This window comes from Verticillium dahliae, genomic scaffold (genome assembly GCF_000150675.1).
Source record: "Verticillium dahliae VdLs.17 supercont1.4 genomic scaffold, whole genome shotgun sequence".
Lineage (NCBI taxonomy): Eukaryota > Fungi > Ascomycota > Sordariomycetes > Glomerellales > Plectosphaerellaceae > Verticillium > Verticillium dahliae.
Window position 1 is genome coordinate 1,808,423 of NW_009276925.1, and position 7,979 is coordinate 1,816,401.

At 57.7% G+C, this 7,979-nt stretch overlaps 3 protein-coding genes across 3 annotated transcripts; 1 reads left to right on the forward strand and 2 right to left on the reverse strand.

The window, feature by feature from the left end:
* Window positions 1–196: 196 nt before the first annotated feature.
* VDAG_02925 (PHO85 cyclin-6) lies at window positions 197–1,762 on the forward strand (the record flags this gene model as incomplete). The annotated part of the gene is made up of 2 exons (XM_009653578.1): window positions 197–1,519; window positions 1,574–1,762. 2 exons carry the CDS (start codon window positions 197–199, stop codon window positions 1,760–1,762), a joined length of 1,512 nt encoding a protein of 503 aa, XP_009651873.1.
* An 813-nt stretch (window positions 1,763–2,575) lies between these two features.
* Window positions 2,576–3,132, reverse strand: VDAG_02926 (glyoxalase/bleomycin resistance protein/dioxygenase; the record flags this gene model as incomplete). The annotated part of the gene is made up of 2 exons (XM_009653579.1): window positions 2,576–2,745; window positions 2,910–3,132. The coding sequence occupies 2 exons, from the start codon at window positions 3,130–3,132 to the stop codon at window positions 2,576–2,578; spliced, it is 393 nt and encodes a 130-aa protein (XP_009651874.1).
* Window positions 3,133–4,318: 1,186 nt separating this feature from the next.
* Window positions 4,319–7,838, reverse strand: VDAG_02927 (calcium-transporting ATPase; the record flags this gene model as incomplete). The annotated part of the gene is made up of 4 exons (XM_009653580.1): window positions 4,319–6,560; window positions 6,723–6,903; window positions 6,968–7,507; window positions 7,580–7,838. The coding sequence occupies 4 exons, from the start codon at window positions 7,836–7,838 to the stop codon at window positions 4,319–4,321; spliced, it is 3,222 nt and encodes a 1,073-aa protein (XP_009651875.1).
* Window positions 7,839–7,979: the final 141 nt, after the last annotated feature.

Genomic DNA, 7,979 nt, shown 5'->3' on the forward strand with positions numbered 1-7,979 from the left:
GCGTCTGCTCCTGCAATTTCGCGCATCTGCATCTGCACTCGCTTCTCTTGCGCCTTGGGCCGAAACGCCATATGCTAACCTGCTTCTTCCCTCCTTCACAGCGGCCGCCTCTCAACACCACAGTCAATCTGCCCACCTAATCTTTAATTCGACACTCCTCGCCTTGCGCCTCTTCCCTTCGCATTAATACCATGCTATGGCAGCTGTAATCGGCGACTACATTTCCGACCACCCTTCCCACTTTCACACCATGATAGCCTCGTCAGGCCTGTCCCGCCAGCACTCTCACGATTCGCGATACCGATCAGCCAGCCATTCTCGAGACTCACCTTCCGCCCGCCGCCCGTCCGCCAGCCCGCGATACCAACCTGCCGTCAGCACCGCGTCCGTCTCGCGCCAGATCGTGCAAGACAGGAAACCCACCGACCCCCCAGAGAAGCGAACCGCCACCACGGATAGCGCCTCACGATTTCCGACCCCTCCATCGTCCTCCTCTCCTAGCCACACCGTCGCCAACGCTGGAGCCCAGCATGCTAGCGACCGCGGCATCGCATCACAGGCTCAAAGCGCCACACACTCTGGCTCCACCACCGTCGTAGGGCCCTCCACCACCATGGCTCCCCATCAGCAACAGCCCTCGCCCGCTTCGGACGTTCAGCCAACCCTCACCACTTCGTCTCCGAACGACAGCTACCTCGTTGACGCGACGTCCCCGCTGGAACCGCCATCAGGCCAGACGATCCAGGTCCGAGACCTTGCCCATATTCAGAGTCTGGCGCGAGCCGACATGATCAACGGCAGCGGCATTTTGAACGATGCCCCTGCCCAGCAGGTCAAGTACGAGATCAGCGGCATGCCCATTGGCGACATTATCGAGATGGTGGCGGCGCTGCTCACGAAGATCACAACCACCAACGACCTGCAGCACGACGCACTGCAGCGCAACGTTGCGCACCAGCAGCAGGCCAACCAGAACGGCGAGGCTGGCAGTGGAACCCAGATGAGCCCGCTCAGTACCTCGGTGCTCGCTTTTCACGGCAAGAACGTCCCCGCCATTACAATTCTGAGCTATCTGTCTCGCATTCACAAGTACTGTCCGACAACGTACGAGGTCTTCCTCAGCCTCCTTGTCTACTTTGACCGTATGACGGAGAGGGTAAACGAGATGGTGGTCAAGAACGAGGAGCAGCGACAGGCCAACCCTGAGCCTGCGCCCGCCGAAGCTTCCAAGTCGATCGACGTGGACATGGAGGATGATGGAGAGAGCGACGAGAGCGCTGAAACAGACTCGGACCTCGCAGACGACGATGACGATGACGACGAGACGCCTTCGAGTGCGAAGCGGCGCGACAGTGAAAAGGGACCGATCATCACGGGCGCGGATCCCGGACCGAATATCGGACCTGCCACTTATTTTGTGGTTGACAGCTTCAACATTCATAGGCTGATCATTGCTGGGGTGACTTGCGCAAGCAAGTTCTTCTCGGATGTGTTCTACACAAACTCGAGATACGCCAAGGTTCGTATTTAGCGTTGACCCTGTGGAATGAACGAAATTCTAATGTCAATACAGGTTGGTGGATTGCCTCTCGCCGAGCTTAACCACCTCGAACTTCAATTTCTTCTTTTAAACGACTTCCGACTTGCGGTCCCCGTCGAGGACCTCGAGGCCTACGCCACCATGCTTGTCGAGTTTTACGCTCGCGAGGTGGTGGTGCCACAGCAGTCGCGACCCGCAGCAGCGGCCGCGGATGACGCCTAGAACGACCAGCTTGCTTTTGTTTACAACACGACGAGATTGATACCCTGATATACACATGTTTGGAGGAGAACACTCTACACGGAGAATGACGAATTTGGCGAGGTCACGGCTCAAGTTCATGGCGCGGGCGGGCTGGTGCCGGGGGCTGTTCGTGACTGAGCTGGTTGGATTTTCGTACATGGGGGCTTTGGGGGCCTCTGGCGGATTGAGCTGGGGGTGCTTGCCCTCGCATGACGGATGACGAGCTGGCGGAGCTGGAGGACTCAGCGTTGGGCTTCTCGGACTAGACGTGGGGGGGATGATGAGGCGTTGGGGCGTGGTTTTCTGCTTCTGTACTTGGGTGCTGCATGCGATGTGCGTCGTCGGCCCGCTGGCGTTGCATCCCGTTTATTTAGAACGGGCCTGCATGAATTGACAGGCGTTGACGGTTTGCAGCATGGAGTGCCGATGTGACTTGCTTTGCTAGGCACTTGGTTGTTTATGCGACACACAGTTTATCCCGTGTCTTGGGTTATTATGTTGGCAGAGTTTGGACCGGAACATGACGACATGTGACTCAACAGCACAGCTTTTCGATATGTTGCATCTGCCCTATCATGCAGCTCAGGAATATGATTCGCCATTTTGGCTTATTTTCTTTTACCTCGTCCAAAAGCCAGTAAGTGCCTGCACCAAGAAACAACCAGCCAAACACCCAGCTCAAAACGCCGTTCACCACACCACTTGCCCGCAGATTCCTCCACAGCAGGCCCCTCTCCCCACCACCGTGATCACTCCGCCGCAGACAGATTCAACCCTGGAGCTCAGCCTCGCTCAGCTCGGCGGCGCGTGGCAGACGAGCTCGATGTTGTTGCCGACGGGGTCGATGAGGAAGGCGGCGTAGTAGTTTGGGTGGTACATCTCGCGCACGCCGGGGGCGCCGTTGTCCTTTGCGCCGGGCGAGGCGAGGCCGGCTTTGTAGAAGGCGTCGACCTGGTCGCGGGCTGGTGGGGAGTTGTTAGTGGGGTTTGTTTGACTTCGCTTTTGCTGTTCGTTCGGGAAGCCGCGACAAGAGGCATTCGGAACCACGACAAAAGACATTCGGAACCACGACAAAAGGCATTCGGAATCGAGACGAAGGCTCGGAACCAAGAGAAGGGAGACTCACTGTCTGCGGTAAAGGCGACGTGGCTGAGGGCGTTGACAGAGGGAATGTCAATGGCCGTGATCCAGAAGTCGGTGATGGGCATCTCGAGGCCGAGGCCGATGGCGTTGGGGGTTGGCCGCATGAGGACCTTGTAGCCGAGGGGCGCGAGGGCTGCGACGTAGAAGGCGAGCGTCTCGTCGAGGAGCGCCAGGGGGATTGCGAGGCCGATGTGGGCGATGGGCATGTTGGGCGGTGCTGGTGCGACGTTGGGGGATCTGCAATAAGAGGCAAGGAGGTTTGATATCGGGAGGAAACACGGGATAGGCAAGGTTTCTGCAGGCAAGGATTCTGGGGACGAGGTGTTTGGGCAAGGCAGATGGCAAGGTCGAGGGGTCAAACGGCGCGAGATCGCGGGCTCTTATAGACGATCATCTACCGCAGCTGAACGGGTAGAGATGCAGTGAAATGCAGTGACGCCCTTTGACGCGGAAACACGTGAGGTGAAAAGGCCGGGTTACGCCGTCGCCGAGTGCACCAAAGACCACGGCCCATCGGAGTCACGGATATTGGGACGGCCACCAGGAGGCACCTCCCTCTGGATACATGATAGGCTAGGCAGGATAGTAAGACAAGCCCGAAACTTCGACGAAGTGATCGTTATCAAGGACCCCGCGTCTTGGCGGTGTGAATCGCGAGCAGGCAAGCAGTAGTTGCGAATAACCTTCAACCCGTCGCAGCTAGAATCTAGGCAGAAACCCCCAGAGACGAGAGAGGGGTACGTCGAAGCGGGGGGATTGAGACAAGGGCAGGCTGCGAGTGAGATGTGGCTGCAGTAGTGCCGTGGGAGCTGAGCCGGGACAACTCGGTGTCTAAGACGGCGGTTTACCCATGGGTGCGCATGTCTGTGCTTGGCTTGCTTGAGTTTAGGGGCATCGGGGTTTGGCGTCGAAGTACTGGATCGCAGCAAGGGGCTTGGGTCTGGGGGAACTCGGCATGAAAGCGATTAGATGGGTCGGCTCGACGTCGATGGCCTCTCAAGAGCATCTTGATTACACCATTCAAGCTGGCTGTCTTTTGTCCCGATTGTGTAATCTGAAGCCTTGAAGCACACCAAACGCACGTTCAAGTTCTATAATCACTGTCCTTCAATTGTGAATTGGACTCGGCACAGCACCACTAAGAGCCAATCAACATCGCACTGTATTTTCATATACACCTGGACTGCCTCGTCGCATATTGATTGTAGAGATAGATCATTGAATAATTTGATTGTCGAAAGGCTGTCCAGCATAAAGTATCCAAAGAGGAAAAAGGAAGAAAATCCGCGTCAGTTTCATGTTTTTGGCAGTACCACCTGTCTCCTCTGCCAAGCTATCAAACCGGGTATCATCAACAAGACTGCCTAACCCTCCGATCCAATCCATCCCCCATTACCACGCCGTCCGGGCGAAGAAACCCTTGGGCCACGTGCGCACAGCGTACTTGCGCGCCTCGTCCACGCCGAGCACGAACAGTCCGAAGCTCATGGGCAGGAACCAGTACTCGACAGGCACAACAGCCGTGCCAACGACGCGCTGAAACTCGGGCACATACAGCCAGAAGAGGGCCATGCCGAGGGCGAAGAGCACGGCCGGCAGCAGGTAGATGTTGCGGGTGCTCGCGTTGAAGAAGGGCGGGTGCTGGAGGAGCGACAGGCGACGGGTGCGGACGGCGAGCAGGTTGAACCACTGCATGACGACGAGGTTGACAAAGTAGATGGAGCTCGCGACGTTGAGCTTCTGCGCGTAAAAGTCCTCGTCGATCGTGTCGGGCAGCACGCCAAAGGAGAACCAGAGGTCCGAGAAGTGGATGCCGTTGCGCTCGAGGTACCAGAAGGCCATGGCGAACGAGGCCAGCGTCTCGAGCATGCCGACGACGCCGTAGGCCTGCGCGATGAGCTTCCAGTCGACGAGACGGTCCTTGCCGGGCACGCGAGGCTTGCGCACGAGCACGTCGGCCTCGGGCGCCTCGTAGGCGAGCGCGATGGCGGCGGCGGCGTCGGTGAACAGACAGATGATGATCATGAGGAAGCTGCTGAGGATCTGCGGCAGGCCGAAGAGCACGTTGGCCATGACGGGCCAGAACTCGCTGAAGCTGCCAGCAGGGAGCAGATAGGCCACCGTCTTCTTGAGGTTGTCAAACATCATGCGGCCGTAGCGCAGCGCCTCGACAATGCTTGCGAACGTGTCGTCGAGGAGCACCATATCGGCCGCCTCGATGGCCACGTCGCTGCCCGAGCCCATGGCCACGCCCACGTCGGCGGCCCGCAGAGAGGGAGCATCGTTGACGCCGTCACCCGTCATGGCCACCGTCTGCTTGCGTGCCTGGAACTCGCGCACGATGCGCAGCTTGTGCTCGGGCGTCGTACGGGCAAAGACAATCTCCGTGTAGCTCGTCAGCTGGTCCCACTGTGCGTCGTTGAGCGTGATTAGGTCAGGTCCGGACAGTACAATGGCGTTGCGCGGGATGCCGGGCTCATCGCCACCGCTGCCGACAAACGCTCCCTTGAGCGAGGGGTCCACGGTCGTCACACGCTCGAGGGCCGATACGCTGTCGATTTGCGAGGGAGGATACGTGATGATGCCGCACTCGGTGGCAATGGCCTGGGCCGTCAGGGCAAAATCGCCCGTCACCATGAAGATGCGGACACCAGCGCCGCGCAGAGTCTCGACAACGCCAGGAATCTCAACGCGAGGGGGGTCGACGATGCCGACAAGGCCGACAACGGTCAGGCCCGACTTTGCCTGTTCGTTGATGCCCGCCTCGAAGGAAGGAGACATTTCAGAACCGAGAGTCGAGCGAGAAACAACCTTGCGCGCCAGAAGAATGACGCGGCGACCCTGAGCCGACCATTGATCTTTGGTCGTCTCGAGGCTACCCCTGGCAGCCTGGTCAAGGTCACGAACGCACCCTGTCGGGCTGACATAGTGCGTTGCGCGCTTCAGGAGAATCTCGGGAGCACCCTTGATGGTCAACAGGATATCGGCAGGCTCAAACACGGCAGCCGTGTCCGAAGGCAAGGACATTGACTTTCCATCAGGATGCACAAGGCCGAGCGCCCTGATCATGTATTTGTTCTTGCTGTTGAAGGCAAGCTCGTACTTTGTTTGCCAGCATCGACGGAGTTCGGCGACAGAACCTAGCTGCTCGGAGAACCGGAGGATGGCTTGATCCGTGGCATCACCGTAGATGGTACGCTGCTCGATCGGCAAGCGACGGGTTGCGGCGTCAAACTCGGCAGCGTTACACAGGCCGGCGAGGGAACGAAGCTGGTCAAGGGCGTTGTGGGTTCCCGATGGGTTCTGGGCCTGGTTGAGGACGAGGGCATCGTGGGCCTGCTTGACCGACATGCGTTCGTTGCCGAGGGCGCAGTCGATGACGGTCATCTTGTTCTGTGTCAGGGTGCCCGTCTTGTCGGAGCAAATGACAGACACGGAGCCAAGGGACTCAACCGTCTTGAGAGACTTGCAGAGGATCTTGTTTTTGCGCATCATGTTGGCACTGATGGTCATGCTCGCTGTGACAGCCACGGGGAGACCCTCGGGAATAAAAGCCACAGCCACCGACACGCAGGATATGATGAGGTTGGGAACGTTGATCCAGTCGGGATAGTCTCGTCGGAGCCAAGAAGCCCTGGTCTCTGTTAGCCCGATATTCTTTTCCGCCCAATCTCTGTGTAGAGGTCAAGAATCATAGGGAACGCACCAGATGATTATCACAAGAACAATAACCGAAAGCATGACAGCGCAGATTATGAGCACAAAGTGAAGCACCTCGCGCTCAAGTGTCGTCAACCCCTTCTTGGGCTCGTTGGTCAGCTTGGCGATGCGGCCAAAAATTGTCTTGTCACCAGTAGCCACGACAACACCGATACAGGTGCCAGACACGCAGTGCGTGCCCTGTAGACCGATACAGCGTGTCTCGAGGTAATTTTCGCTCGTCGAGTCGACAGTAGCAGCAAGAGGAACCGATTCACCTAAGAAATCCCACTGTCAGCACGCTCTGCAACCTTGGGTCAGTCCGAGATAAAAAGGACGTACCAGTCAGAATGGAACGATCAAAGCGAGCATCAGACGAAGCACCGATGAAGCGAACATCAGCAGGCAGTTTGTTCCCCATTTTGATGGTCAGGATGTCGCCAGGCACGATCTCTTCGGCCAGCAGGGTCAACTGGGCGCCATCACGCGTCACAAGACAGTGGTCAGGCAGCATCGTCTTGATGGAGGCCATGACACGGGACGAAGACCAATCCTGCCACATGTTGAAGGCGGCCTGGATAAAGAAGACAGCGAGAAGGACGATGGCGAGGGCCAGGTTAGCCGGCGCCGGGGGCTTGCCTAGGGGCCGCCAGGCGATGAACACAAGGATGGCAGCAACGAGGAGAATGGGGCCGAAGCCTTTGAAGAAGTAGCCAAGAAACTTGCGCGTATGGTGTGTAGGAGGATCGGAGGGAGCATTCTTGCCATAGTGTGCCATGCGGCGGGCGACTTGGTCGGGAGAGAGACCTTCGGTGCGAGAGGAAGAGAGTCGACGCAGGATCTCTTCGGGAGAGAGCGTGTGCCAGTCGAGCTGTGCAACCTCTGTTGGCGGAGATGAGTTAGGGTTGGACTCAACACACGTTCTGGAGACATCACAAGAGGCATAAGACGAACCTGTTGTAGCAGCATTCACTTTCTTCTTCTGTCCCTGTTGCTTGTTGTAATCGTCAATGTCGATGGAGACAGTACGATACTGCACGGGGAGAGCGGCCGCAGCATCGATCGAGTTACGCCTCGACCGGATGGAGTGGACGGCGAGAGAATCGGTAGACAGGCCACGACGCAAGGTCGGGCGAGCCTTCTTGCCGGCTTCCTCGTCGTCATCCCAACGGATGCGTTCCGGGGCATGAGATTTGTTCTGAGACGGATCCATAGGAAAGGGGGACAATGATCACAAGTTTTTTTCCACAAAAGATCTTGAAAGTGGAAGGGATGAGAGAATAGAGAGAATAGAAAGAGGGAGAGAGAGAAGAGAGGAGAGTCAGAGAACACCGATGGAGGTTGCCGGACATGC